The 14,183-nt window shown below is 41.5% G+C and overlaps 2 protein-coding genes across 2 annotated transcripts in view; one reads left to right on the top strand and one right to left on the bottom strand.

Annotated features, from left to right (window-relative positions):
• Window positions 1-8,421, top strand: part of LOC5512017 (3'-5' RNA helicase YTHDC2) — a 40,527-nt gene extending 32,106 nt beyond the window's left edge. Inside the window, exons 36-45 of the mRNA XM_048728294.1 lie at window positions 652-685; window positions 1,266-1,324; window positions 1,989-2,026; window positions 2,106-2,169; window positions 2,274-2,332; window positions 2,430-2,483; window positions 5,341-5,395; window positions 5,468-5,564; window positions 6,112-6,196; window positions 7,813-8,421. Of these exons, the coding sequence (XP_048584251.1) occupies window positions 652-685; window positions 1,266-1,324; window positions 1,989-2,026; window positions 2,106-2,169; window positions 2,274-2,332; window positions 2,430-2,483; window positions 5,341-5,395; window positions 5,468-5,564; window positions 6,112-6,196; window positions 7,813-8,277 (1,010 nt within the window). The 3' untranslated portion in view covers window positions 8,278-8,421. The remainder of the gene's footprint in view (window positions 1-651; window positions 686-1,265; window positions 1,325-1,988; window positions 2,027-2,105; window positions 2,170-2,273; window positions 2,333-2,429; window positions 2,484-5,340; window positions 5,396-5,467; window positions 5,565-6,111; window positions 6,197-7,812) is intronic.
• Window positions 8,422-8,542: 121 nt separating this feature from the next.
• LOC5512006 (matrilin-2) lies at window positions 8,543-13,452 on the bottom strand. Its single transcript, XM_001632321.3, has 6 exons — window positions 13,165-13,452; window positions 11,988-12,027; window positions 11,367-11,492; window positions 10,771-11,010; window positions 10,048-10,239; window positions 8,543-9,520 (listed from the first exon to the last, which is right to left on the bottom strand). Exons 1-6 carry the CDS (start codon window positions 13,198-13,200, stop codon window positions 9,261-9,263), a joined length of 894 nt encoding a protein of 297 aa, XP_001632371.1. The 5' UTR covers window positions 13,201-13,452; the 3' UTR covers window positions 8,543-9,260.
• Between the last annotated feature and the right edge of the window lie 731 nt (window positions 13,453-14,183).

The raw sequence follows: 14,183 nt of genomic DNA, 5'->3' as shown, positions 1-14,183 counted from the left end.
TCAATCCCGAGCTTTATCCGAAACAGCGGCGAGCAAGGCCAGGTAAGATTTAGCTTTTTGTTATATAGAGCGAATCAATCCCGAGCTTTATCCGAAACAGCGGCGAGCAAGGCCAGGTAAGATTGAGCTTTTTGTTATATAGAGCGAATCAATCCCGAGCTTTACCCGAAACAGCGACGAGCAAGGCCAGGTAAGATTTAGCTTTTTGTTATATAGAGCGAATCAATCCCGAGCTTTATCCGAAACAGCGACGAGCAAGGCCAGGTAAGATTTAGCTTTTTGTTATATAGAGCGAATCAATCCCGAGCTTTATCCGAAACAGCGGCGAGCAAGGCCAGGTAAGATTTAGCTTTTTGTTATATATAGCGAATCGATCCCGAGCTTTATCCGAAACAGCGACGAGTGAGGCCAGGTAAGATTAAGTCTTTTGTTATAATAGAGTGAATCAATCCCGAGCTTTACCAGAAACAGCGGCGAGCAAGGCCAGGTAATATTCAGTCTTTTGCTTCGAAGGGAGAACTAAACCAGGATTTTATCTGAAAAAGTACCATGAAAGACCGAGTGGGCTTGACTATTCCCGGTATTCAGCGTACGGTTGCAGAGTACGAGTCCGTCTGTCCTAACAAAGATACTTTTTTGCGTATTTTGCAGAGAGTTCATATGAGTCCCGGTCTAGAGTTGAAAGGTGAGTCACTTTCAGCCTTTAAGAGCTGCGTTAATATGTCTTCTGTAGCTCAGCCAGAAACAACAGTGGAGCCTGTGTGGCGTAGTTTGAAGAATGTCGCTCTGTAATGCCTGTGTCGTGTGTCTCTGACCAGTGGATTTGATTCCCACTGGATTTCTTTCCCTTTTCTCAGATGTTTAGGGGGGGGGGGGTTCTCAGGTGTATCTCTCCACAATTTCTACCCCAAGCTGGGTTCCGTGGTCAGACACGATTTGCATGGCGGCTGCCTCGACTACTTCTGTACTTTCGTTGTATTTAGTTTATCAAATTTGTTTATTCCTTTTTTATACGCTTTTCGTGCTCCATTTGCATCTAAAAACTCAATAAGCTTCAATATTCAAGCAATGTGCCGAAGTGAACTCGCGTGGAGTACCGTGCGTGAGAATTACTGGGCGTAGAAAATTGAATGTACTTACCAGGAGAAGGGGGTGGATAGTATCTTCTTGGAACTATTTCTAACCGACAATACTTAGAATAGCCTGAAAATAAATGTTTGGCAAGACTTAGGAGTTTAAAAATGCCGTCTGTTTTCTTTCCATAGACAGCGTCCAGGAGAGAGGTACAGTCGAGATCGCATTGGAAGAGATGTTAGAGAATCTGGTACGTACTGTAGTCCACTTCAACCAATGCGGTATTTAAAGATCCCTGAACTACCTTGTTAACCCTTTTTTGATAGTGTTGCGACCATTGCCTTGGCTTTGTGAAATACCTCAAATCTACTTACAGTTTCATATGTCTCTATAGCAATACTTGTTAAACAGCTGACTCGGTTGTAGAGAAAAGAGAATACGTTTATTTAACTTCTTTGGAAGCTAAATTAAAGTGTGTGTCAAACGATTCCCAAGACTACAACATTGCACGCACCGAATCGAACAAAAACAAGCGTAACGCTCAAAGCGTACCTTCATTTGCTCATGGCATGTGTCGCCTTTTGCCTGTTACTTTGTTGCTGTGTGCATTTAACATTGGAAGGCAAATAAAGTTAAAATCTCGAAATAAACATCTAACAAAGTTTGATACTTTATCGAAAATATCGCATTGGCCGATGGAAATGGATGCTTTTTCACACTTGGTACTTTGCTAGGAAGACAAATCGGCGGCTGGCAGAGGCTGTTTAAGGATGCCATAAAAAATAGCCACAAATATATGAATGTCTTAGAAAATCTTATTGCTCTCGCGATGAATCAAAGAAATAAACAAAAATGTATATATGTTGTTTAACCATCAATACCATAATTGTGACGAATGTGTTTGTATACCGCAGGAGCAAGCCCAAGGCCAGACTCGTCTTCAAATCAGCAGGTTTGTCTGGTCATAGACGTTCATCAGATCACTTATTGTCAGTAGTAGATGCAGTGCTTTACTAATATGTCGTGTTTAGGGAATGCCGCGTATGGAGACCTCCTCTGCTAGATCATCGCCTGTTCAGGATAAGATATCAGAAGGTATTCAGGGTTTTGGTGGGTCTCATTATGATGCGTGCCTTTGTAAACAGAGTATGCATTGCATTAAACCTTACTTTTTATTAACCGTTCAGTTTTTTTGTCAGCTCGATTTTTCATCATGAAGTGTAATAATCAGAGAAACTTGGATATCTCAATGGCCAAGGTAAACATGGATATTTCTACGGGAAAAGTAAACAAGGAAAAGCGTATTTGTGGTTAATGTGCTGTTTATAATTCGATATATACGTTTATTTCCGAAGGGCATCTGGGCTACCACAATAGCCAATGAAAAGAAGTTAAACAGAGCTTTTAAGGTGAGTTAACGATGTTGAGATTTTATGGCGAGTAAACAAATGCGAAATAGGTAGTCCTGGATCCGCTGCAACTACATATGTGAGCTAATATTATTTTCCATTATTATTGAGGCTTATTCTCATCTCTTTAGAGTTTGGTCGGTTACAGAGTTCCTATAGCTGAAGCGACATAGTAAGAAATGAGACCCCTTACACTGTTAGGGTCAGCCTTTTATACCGGAACCTCTTATGTAAGCTACGAGCGAGGAAACACCAGTATTGTTTCTTTTCTAGAATTGCCCCAAGTCGCCCTCTTTGATTTTCCACAATAAAGGCGCGCAGTCAGGCTCGTTTATACGTCGCACTCCTGAGGTGCCGAATCTAATTGTTTGGATTGCGCACCTAAACAGTTCGACGTCCGAATCCATTAAGTTCAACACGGCAGAACTAAGTTCAGCACGGCAGAGCTAAGTTCAACACGGCAGAACTAAGTTCAACACGGCAGAACTAAGTTCAACACGGCAGAACTAAGCTCAACACGGCAGAACTAAGTTCAGCACGGCAGAACTAAGTTCAGCACGGCAGAACTAAGTTCAGCACGGCAGAACTAAGTTCAACACGGCAGAACTAAGTTCAGCACGGCAGAACTAAGTTCAGCACGGCAGAACTAAGTTCAGCACGGCAGAACTAAGTTCAACACGGCAGAACTAAGTTCAGCACGGCAGAACTAAGTTCAGCACGGCAGAACTAATTCAACACGGCAGAACTAAGTTCAGCACGGCACAAAGTGTTACAGCACCAGTCGTGCTGCACGGCAAAAACACGACACCGATTCAAACGTCGAGCTTCTGATGTGCCAAATCAAATACCATATTTTTTTTTAATTTTGTGCAACAGAAACTCCGCGAAGTCAACTTTTACTACTCACAATCTATTGAGCCCGACTTATTTCGTACGATGTCTGAATCGACGTTGAACCCAAATGTATTTGTGTCGATACAAATAGACAATTAGATTCGGCAAGGCAGGAGCGCGAATCAGGCCTAAGCGAAGCAAACGAAATCCGGCGCGCGGAGAGGAGTTGTACAGCAAAAGCCGACCAACGGACTATCCCATCTTCCAACACCCTCCAACACCGTGCAACTTCTTCCAACATCATGCAACTTCTTCCAACATCATGCAACTTCTTCCAACATCATGCAACTTCTTCCAACATCATGCAACTTCTTCCAACACCATGCAACTTCTTCCAACATCATGCAACTTCTTCCAACACCCTCCAACACCATGCAACTTCTTCCAACACCATGCAACTTCTTCCAACATCATGCAACTTCTTCCAACACCATGCAACTTCTTCCAACATCATGCAACTTCTTCCAACACCCTCCAACACCATGCAACTTCTTCCAACACCATGCAACTTCTTCCAACACCATGCAACTTCTTCCAACACCATGCAACTTCTTCCAACACCATGCAACTTCTTCCAACATCATGCAACTTCTTCCAACATCATGCAACTTCTTCCAACATCATGCAACTTCTTCCAACACCATGCAACTTCTTCCAACACCATGCAACTTCTTCCAACACCATGCAACTTCTTCCAACACCATGCAACTTCTTCCAACACCATGCAACTTCTTCCAACACCATGCAACTTCTTCCAACATCATGCAACTTCTTCCAACACCATGCAACTTCTTCCAACACCATGCAACTTCTTCCAACACCATGCAACTTCTTCCAACATCATGCAACTTCTTCCAACACCATGCAACTTCTTCCAACACCATGCAACTTCTTCCAACATCATGCAACTTCCTCCAACACCATGCAACTTCTTCCAACACCATGCAACTTCTTCCAACATCATGCAACTTCTTCCAACATCATGCAACTTCTTCCAACATCATGCAACTACTTCCAACACCATGCAACTTCTTCCAACATCATGCAACTTCTTTCAACACCATGCAACTTCTTCCAACACCATGCAACTTCTTCCAACACCATGCAACTTCTTCCAACATCATGCAACTTCTTCCAACACCCTCCAACACCATGCAACTTCTTCCAACACCATGCAACTTCTTCCAACATCATGCAACTTCTTCCAACATCATGCAACTTCTTCCAACACCCTCCAACACCATGCAACTTCTTCCAACACCATGCAACTTCTTCCAACACCATGCAACTTCTTCCAACACCATGCAACTTCTTCAAACACCATGCAACTTCTTCCAACACCATGCAACTTTTCCAACATCATGCAACTTCTTCCAACACCATGCAACTTCTTCAAACACCATGCAACTTCTTCCAACATCATGCAACTTCTTCCAACACCATGCAACTTCTTCCAACACATCATGCAACTTCCTCCAACACCATGCAACTTCTTCCAACACCATGCAACTTCTTCCAACACCATGCAACTTCTTCCAACATTATGCAACTTCTTCCAACACCATGCAACTTCTTCCAACACCATGCAACTTCTTTCAACATCATGCAACTTCTTCCAACATCATGCAACTTCTTCCAACACCATGCAACTTCTTCCAACATCATGCAACTTCTTCCAACTTCTTCCAACATCATGCAACTTCTTCCAACACCATGCAACTTCTTCCAAGACCATGCAACTTCTTCCAACACCATGCAACTTCTTCCAACTTCTTCCAACATCATGCAACTTCTTCCAACACCCTCCAACATCACGCCGCATGTTATGTAGAGAGCACAAAATAATTTGCATTCTCTGTTACATGGCTTTCTATCATTTCTTTCAACATCCGCTCAAAAAATACTTTAACGATGCGTTTTATTAAAAAAATCCTTTTTATTTATGAATCCAAAACGTTCACAGGAAAGCAAGAAAGTTGTGCTCATATTCTCAGTACAAGGAAGCGGTCACTTTCAAGGTAAACCACAATGACGTCTAAGATCCCTTATCGAGTCTATACTTATAATATATTCCTGGTTACGCGCTGTAGGTGTGGCCCATATGACTTCACCGATTGGGCGAGAGAAGTCTCCCGAATTCGGATCCAGCTCTCTTGGAGGCGTATTCACCGTTGAATGGATAACAAAGTACGTTCGATATTATTGTAGCCTCTTGTAATGGTGATTGCGTCTTTTTTTAGAGAACTCGCGCAAATAAACGTGAATGATATCAAGAACGGGACACGCACTTTCTAATTTCTCAAAATGGTATTTTTTCTATTACTACGTTCTATCATTACCGCATGTTCTACGCGCCTGGCAACGGAGTGCAAACTGTACTTTTAGAATACGCGTCGTTCTCGGTGCCGTTTGCGTTGACTTGCTTTAGCCTTGTAGAAATGGACCACCAGGAGTCTTTACCAAGTCAACTGTTTGTTGTTTAAACACAATTGCACAATAAGCGTAAAGGTCACATTGACCTCAACTATGTTCGCCTTCGTGATAAGAATCGTACTCATTCTCGTTCCTTGTAGAGAGCTTTACATCTCGCGAACAGTCTCGCTCGAAAAACGAGTGGTAGAGTTATTGCGCATGCACAGTCTGTGCACGTCCGTACTTGTTTGTGTTCCGTGTAAACTGGTCCTCGAGTCAAAAGCTCACATAATGATTTGTTTCACTCTGTTCTGTCCATCAGGGCGAACATTCCATTCCAGCAGGCGCATCATCTCGTCAACCCTTGGAATGACCATAAGAAGGTTCAGATCAGCCGCGATGGACAGGTAAGACATTCAAGTGTATTACTGTCACGGGTAGGTAGGACACTCAAGTGTATTACTGTCACGTGTAGGTAGGACATTCAAGTGTATTACTGTCACGGGTAGATAGGACATTCAAGTGTATCGTGTACTGTGACGGGTAGGTAGGACATTCAAGTGTATCGTGTACTGTGACGGGTAGGTAGGACATTCAAGTGTATCGTGTACTGTCACGGGTAGGTAGGACATTCAAGTGTATCGTGTACTGTCACGGGTAGGTAGGACATTCAAGTGTATCATGTACTGTCACGGGTAGGTAGGACATTCAAGTGTATCGTGTACTGTGACGGGTAGGTAGGACATTCAAGTGTATCGTGTACTGTCACGGGTAGGTAGGACATTCAAGTGTATCGTGTACTGTCACGGGTAGGTAGGACATTCAAGTGTATCATGTACTGTCACGGGTAGGTAGGACATTCAAGTGTATCATGTACTGTCACGGGTAGGTAGGACATTCAAGTGTATCATGTACTGTCACGGGTAGGTAGGACATTCAAGTGTATCATGTACTGTCACGGGTAGGTAGGACATTCAAGTGTATCCTGTACTGTCACGGGTAGGTAGGACATTCAAGTGTATTACTGTCACGGGTAGGTAGGACATTCAAGTGTATCATGTACTGTCACGGGTAGGTAGGACATTCAAGTGTATCATGTACTGTCACTGGTAGGTAGGACATTAAAGTGTATCATGTACTGTCACGGGTAGGTAGGACATTCAAGTGTATCGTGTACTGTCACGGGTAGATAGGACATTCAAGTGTATCGTGTACTGTCACGTGTAGGTAGGACATTCAAGTGTATTACTGTCACGGGTAGGTAGGACATTCAAGTGTATCGTGTACTGTCACGGGTAGGTAGGACATTCAAGTGTATCGTGTACTGTGACGGGTAGGTAGGACATTCAAGTGTATCATGTACTGTCACTGGTAGGTAGGACATTAAAGTGTATCGTGTACTGTCACTGGTAGATAGGACATTCAAGTGTATCGTGTACTGTCACGGGTAGATAGGACATTCAAGTGTATCGTGTACTGTCACGGGTAGGTAGGACATTCAAGTGTATCGTGTACTGTGACGGGTAGGTAGGACATTCAAGTGTATCATGTACTGTCACTGGTAGATAGGACATTCAAGTGTATCGTGTACTGTCACGGGTAGATAGGACATTCAAGTGTATCGTGTACTGTCACGGGTAGGTAGGACATTCAAGTGTATCGTGTACTGTGACGGGTAGGTAGGACATTCAAGTGTATCATGTACTGTCACTGGTAGGTAGGACATTCAAGTGTATCATGTACTGTCACGGGTAGATAGGACATTCAAGTGTATCGTGTACTGTCACGGGTAGGTAGGACATTCAAGTGTATCGTGTACTGTCACGGGTAGGTAGGACATTCAAGTGTATCGTGTACTGTCACGGGTAGGTAGGACATTAAGGTGGTATTACTGTCACGGGTACGTAAGACATTTAAGTGTATCGTGAACTGTCATGGACGGGCCACGTGAGTGGAATGGTTATGTCGTAGTTTAAGTTCCCGTTAAACTCTAATGGGCATTTATTTCGATTGCTTATTTAAGGAGCTAGAGCCAAGTATTGGTGCTGAGCTGTGCAAGTTGTGGGAAGTCGACCATACAAACACTTCCAATAGATACTCACGTCCGGTCAGCGGAGCTACCAACAACAGCAGGCGTGGCAAACTACCACCAGAAGGAAACTCTGGAAAATGGCAACATGGAATTGGGCCTGTGACACAACAGCCAGCGGTATATCCTACAGTTTATGCGCCACATGCAGCCTCAATGCCGATACCAGTACCAGTCCCTGCGCAGCATTCACGGCAAACTCTGCTCCAGGCTTATCCCCGGCCAGCAATGACCGCGCCACAGCCTATTCGTTCCCAACCTCTTTATGGAGTGCACCCGCACATGCGCAATTCAAGGTATCCTGGCCACGTGATCCCTGCACCGATGCAGCCGCAGTCCCCACGAGGGGTAGGCTCACATGCTTTGCGACCAGGCTCGTATCCGCAGCAGAAGAGATAAATGTCGTAAATTAGATTTCTCGCATTGTTATTATTATTATTTACAGTGATCAAGATATGTCTTCGTAAGTCTTGCATGCATGTCAGCTTGACTCACAAGCAATGAAGGAATATCGTTATGAAAATAAATAAATCTGGGGAGCTATTCGTCCTTTTTGCTGCTTTGATCATGAATTACGAGTGGGAGGTACAACATGGTCTAGCCAAAAGCTTGTGATAGCGCAGTCTGTCGCCGCAGTACCTCTCATGTATGACCACTAATAGGATCGATAAGATGCGTTTTATTAAAAACTATTCCCCATCATGAAAGGTCAAGACCTTGTTGCATGGACCTACAATACAAAAGCCTTACGACGTTACACCTTAAATGCAAACCTATTCTTCTATTCTACATTGCTTCTTCCACATGTAGAGTAATTTTGTCCAAAAGCGAGTACCTATTATTCGGATACTTGAGCTATGTGCACGGCTTATTCGGTACACTTCGGCCGTTTACCAAGAAAGCCTTTACCGACAGGAGTCCGGCAAAAAAAAAAAACCTTCGAATCTCCTTTATAACTTGTAAAGATTTCGTATGTACATGGGTGCTATAGATATGCATTTCCATCTTAAATCCCCTTACAATAGCGATGACGAACGTAATATCTAACTAATATGAACTCCACTATCTAGCCGGCCAGCGAAGCAAAAAATTCTTCATCGCGCTAGAGGATATATATACTGGTCCTCCTATCTATGAACAAGGGCAGGCGGATCTGAATTTGATGGTTAAATTCTAAACCATGAAATTCCGTGGCCACGGTAGTGTGCGTTGTATTGTAAACAATGATTCTCGCATGTGGCCACGGTAGCGCGCGTGGTATTGTAAACAATCATCCCCGCACGTGACCACGGTAGCGCGCGTAATATTGTAAACTAACTCGGCACTGGGTCTTTCCTCGCTCCGAAGACGATCTGATTTGAACCCGAGGTCCTTTGAAAAGTTCAACTTCGTGAGAATGTCATGCCATAATACATTGCGTTTTTATCCGGTATAACGTCGTCGCTGTCAATCACTTTTGACGAGGAGTTGAGCTGGCATGATTTCGAGGCTGGCCAAAAGTTGAATGAGAAACACCGCTGATGACGTAAGCATCGGAAGGCACACTCCAAGTCGTCCTCGACTTCATCGCTTGATATCACGTGACTGGTGAGCGAGACATCGGACTCCACGCTTGTGAAGTACAACTGGGATTTTCTGTTGACTTTAAAAAAAGGGATTCTCGAGATTGGAGATTGGCATTGTGAAAGAGTATCTTGAAATTGTGTCGAATTATAGACTTGTGGTAAGGGGTAGATTATTTAAAAAATTAACAGAGCCGTAACATGCTACGTAAGATTGGAGGGAGGGGAGGGGGGCAATACAGGAACATTAATATCGAGGGGGCACAGGAACGCCCCTTCTGGTCATTATAATTGTTTTTAAATAATGGGGGGACGTGCCCCTAGTGCCCCACCCCAGGTTACGGCCTTGATTAAAAATATTTAAAAAGGTATATCAGGGTTTGAGTTCCACTGTATTTTAAAGAGTCTTCTCGGCTGTACCCTGTTGGCAAAGTAGCAAAGCTTTCTTCCTGTTTGACCCTAACTGTTTGCTACGTCATTTCTTTGTCTTTTCGCGTGTTCGTTTGTCTAGGTATCGCGGAAACGACGCGAAAGAACAGAAAAGGAAGCATCTGTATGAGCGCTATACAAATTACTCTACTCTTGTATTAGCTCGTGTACCACGTACCCATACAGATGGAATTGACGATGCTGTTGGCGTCGTTTTTGAGAGCAATAGCCGTGCTATAAAGGTGCATGTCGCCTTGGGAACTAGCCATGGTTTGCAGCTCTTCTACTCTAACGGAGGAACCGAAGCCGAGTGCCATGATAACGATCCCTTCATCCTTTAGCGGCTTAGAGCTGGCCTCAAGGCTTTCACCTAAGAGAAGAGCACCAGTTACCAACAGAGCTACAAGATTTGGACTCAAAATAGCACCAGTTATCCATAGAGCTACGAGATGAATGCTCAAAATAGCGCTACAAGATGTGAGCTTTAAATAGCACCAGTTACCCATAGAGCTACTAGATGTTGACTCAACATAGAGCTACAAAATACGGGCTCAAAACAGAGCTACAAGATGTGGGCTCAAAACAGAGCTACAAGATTTGGGCTCAACATAGAGCTACAAGATGTCCGTTAAAAAAAAGCACCAGTTATCCATAGAGCTAAAAGTTGTTTGGCCTAAAAAATCACCAGTTATCCACAAAGCTACAAGATGTTGGCTCAAAGTAGAGCTACAAAGTTCGGGCTCTCATTCTATAGTATAGAAACGGGCTGAAAACAAGAAAGAGCTACCCATAAGCTATTGCCAAAACAAAACTTTTAAATAGAGTAGCGTAAATTAGTGTTAACGTAAAATATCTGGAACTACATGGACGAAGTACGCAAAACACTACTTATAGTACGAACCATTGCTCTTTCCATCATTTATCACCACCACTACTCTTGTAGTTCTTGATGACCGCGCACCATTTTCCTTCGCAAACCGCTGATGTGCCTCTACGAGCCCGCGGTCAGTGTACGTTTGGGGTCCTGAGGGATACGCGATGGAGCTGATAATACGTCTGACGGAGATCAAGTCCTGCGCGTCACCGAACGAGAGATGTGTCTTGGCCGAAGAGTGATACACGACCACCGATATCTGAGTACCTGGAATACAAGGTTCAAAACCACTACATACAAATAAAACTTTTTGCAATATTGTAGTTCGTATACACCTATTTCCAATAACGTTGCACTCGAAAACCATTATATGGTAACCCGCAGTGCTTCATGGGTAGCGTATAAAAGGCTGGTATCTGAAAGCCATATAAAGGTTTACAGGAACATGCGCAAGAATACTTTAGCTGTTGAAGCCTAGATTTATTTTTATCTACGATGATTTGCTTGTCAACTTGATACCCATGAAGCATTTCATTTGAAATAGGTGTATCTTTTATTTCGTCAGTTTTACATCCCAATAGCTTTGCTGATATTGCTGTTAAACGTGGCTTACTTTTTTTTACCTTGGGGGGATATAACGAAGCCGCCGATGACGGTAGATACAAATTCCTTAAGTCTGTCAAAATTTGACGACCCGATACTTCCTGACCCGTCCACAAGGAAGACGAGATCCATCGTCACTGCACAAGCTGTACATAATAAAAGTAATACTAACAATGATAATACGATGGTGATAATGATGATGCCGATGATTACTAATGAAGATGATCATGATGATACAGCAATTACGTTATTACATACAGTAATAGCATAGGATCAAGTGTTCGACACTCAACAGTGATCAATTAGACAGACATAAGCCTATCCACTGTTTTATGTTGTAGTGTATTATTCCAAATGTTCAGCCACACCTTTGTTATTGTTTTCGTTTAATATTATGTGTTAAAATCTCGAAAAAAAAACATCTAAAACAAACTTGAATACTTTATTTACCAAATTCAACCGAAAATATATCGCATTGGCTTCCCCAAATAAGGCGATGGAAATGGATGCTTTTTTACACTTGGTACTAGGATGAAAACATGGCAGCCGACAGGCTGTTTTAGTGTACGTATATTAAGGCGTCTGTATCGATGACGTTAACAATATTCACAACCTAATAATATTATCCTTAATTGCCTTACCTTCTTCGCTTCGACAAGTCACAACAGAGTATGCAAGAAGCTGACAAAAAAAACAGCCGTTTAGCACATATGAAATTATTTAGAATTAAAAAGGGTGAAATCACAGAGCGTGACGCACAGAGCTAAAAAGTGTCTGCCAGTCTGAGCTAAAAAAAACTGTAAGTACAAGCTTTGCCTGATAAATTTTTCAAACTAAATAGCAAGTACAAACACTTTTTCAATAAAACCCAAACATTTTGGTTCAAGCAGTGCTGTTTTGTTTCAATCTTTCCATTAACGACTAGTTTTGTTTTGAAGTTTATGTTATAATTATCTATATACGACTACAGCCGGAGATTAAATCCGCGGAAAGTCCGAATATTTTCCGAATGTTGCGGAAATTCAAAATTATATTTTAGACAAGAGAATATCGAGCAGGTCTATTGATCCATTCCTTTCAAATAAAAAATATTGATAAAAAAACTTCTATCTTTTTTTGTAGCTACATGTACTCTGCGGAACTATTTTTAGTATTCTTGTCATGGAAGCAATTGTGGGTATAAACCGAGTTTTTTCGACTCATTGACCAATCACAGTCTTGCTTGATACAGTTTTTTCTAAAAAAATCCCAAGATTAAGGTGTCATAATATCAATTGAGATTTTGCGATTGCGCTCGCCGAAAAGCAAAAATACAATGGGCTGTGTTGACTCTTTTTCATCCATTTTTTCAAGCTGATTAGTTGTCTATATAGTAGCAAAGGATAAAGTAACATTTGCAACCAAAGTGTTTGTTCATAGAGCAGACATTTACGCCCAATTTACACTAGATTTCATACCTTTTAAAGGTAAACTCTAAAATGATCTTTTAGAAAGAAAGAAAACATCCTCGGAAAAGAAACTGTTACTGTTTGCTAAAAAGTTACAATGGTTTCGACGAAAATTAGAGGGAACTATATATAAGAAATGAAAAATAGATCGGTTTCAAAATCATTTTATTTCTGTTTACCACAGAAAGAAATACATGTTACCCCTTAGCAAAAACATACCCTCGTTTCAGAAACACGCATTTCAGTAACACTCCTACTCAGAAATAAAGAAAATAAAGAAATAAGATGCAAAAAGAGAGAAGATAGAAAAAGGGAAAAAGGATTGCACTTGGTGAATTGAAAAGGTATCACTATGATTATTTAATCTCACCTGCAGCAGCCATATAACTCGCCTTGATTTGCCCATGATCTTGATCTGGCTCGGACCTACTTCACACACTCTTAGATATTTTTACTGCATATTTAATAATGATGTTTTCTCGATGTGTGGCTATGATAATCAACAAGAGGACAGTCGGTGCGTTTGTACAAACAATGCAAGCAGCTGGAAAATCACGAAATGCTTAAAAAGAGAACTAAGTAAAAATAAAATCTGTGAAATGAATTATCTTTTATCAAGAACAATCAAATTCGCTGGCAATGCCTCGACTTGATGCCTTTTCATCTTTTTTTAATCCATTTCGAGTTGATTTGAACAACCGATCTCTTTTATTACACAGACTTGAGAAAAAAAAAACGGAAAATACCAGACGCACTCTAAAGATACATACGAAAACTTGTCGAGTTTAAGGATAGGAATACTAACATAAATGCCAAAAAGGAAAAAAATATTTTCGGCCTGTCTGGACTTTGATTTATTGGACTTATTGGTTTTATTTGAAGAAACATTGACTTGTAATCAAAAGGAAATGAATAACTACTTACAAACCGAGTGTGTGGTGATACCGGGAAATATCAAACTGAGGCTTTGGCGTATCGACCGAGACCCTATATATGGCATTTTTATTTTCTGCATTCAAGTTCTAAATTGAAGGTGAAAAGAAAAAGATTTTGAAAATCCCCCGTAAGACAATACGCAAATCCGTAATGCCATCTAAAACAATAAGGGAGCGTACGGTCGATGCTATATAATAATAAGCAGGAATTTATGAGCCAATAAGATGTACTTATAACGCATCAGGTAATTAACCCGTGGGGAGATTGGGGAAATTACTGTAAACTACTCAATTGAGCGCTGTAAAGCAAATAATAAAACCGAATAATAAAATTTGTTTTGGCCCGGAACTTCAAGAAACACAGAATCAATCTGTTCTAGAGTTGTATGTTTTTAATTTTACGAAATAAATAACAATTGTAATAATAATCAGATAATTAGAATCATTCCGTGCT

Source organism: Nematostella vectensis, chromosome 5, assembly GCF_932526225.1.
Source record: "Nematostella vectensis chromosome 5, jaNemVect1.1, whole genome shotgun sequence".
NCBI lineage: Eukaryota > Metazoa > Cnidaria > Anthozoa > Actiniaria > Edwardsiidae > Nematostella > Nematostella vectensis.
Note: the sequence above shows the minus strand (reverse complement) of the source record. Positions and strands in the feature narration are given on the sequence as shown.

What these genes read in the sequence shown, in the direction of transcription:
- LOC5512006 (XM_001632321.3), bottom strand. Translation starts at nt 13,200, where the DNA reads ATGGGCAAATCAAGGCGAGTTATATGGCTGCTGCAG. An exon ending in GAGTTATATGGCTGCTGCAG is followed by an intron (nt 12,028 to 13,164) that starts GTGAGATTAAAT and finishes TTTTTTTGTCAG; the next exon opens with CTTCTTGCATACTCTGTTGT. An exon ending in CTTCGTTATATCCCCCCAAG is followed by an intron (nt 11,011 to 11,366) that starts GTAAAAAAAAGT and finishes CTTGTATTCCAG; the next exon opens with GTACTCAGATATCGGTGGTC.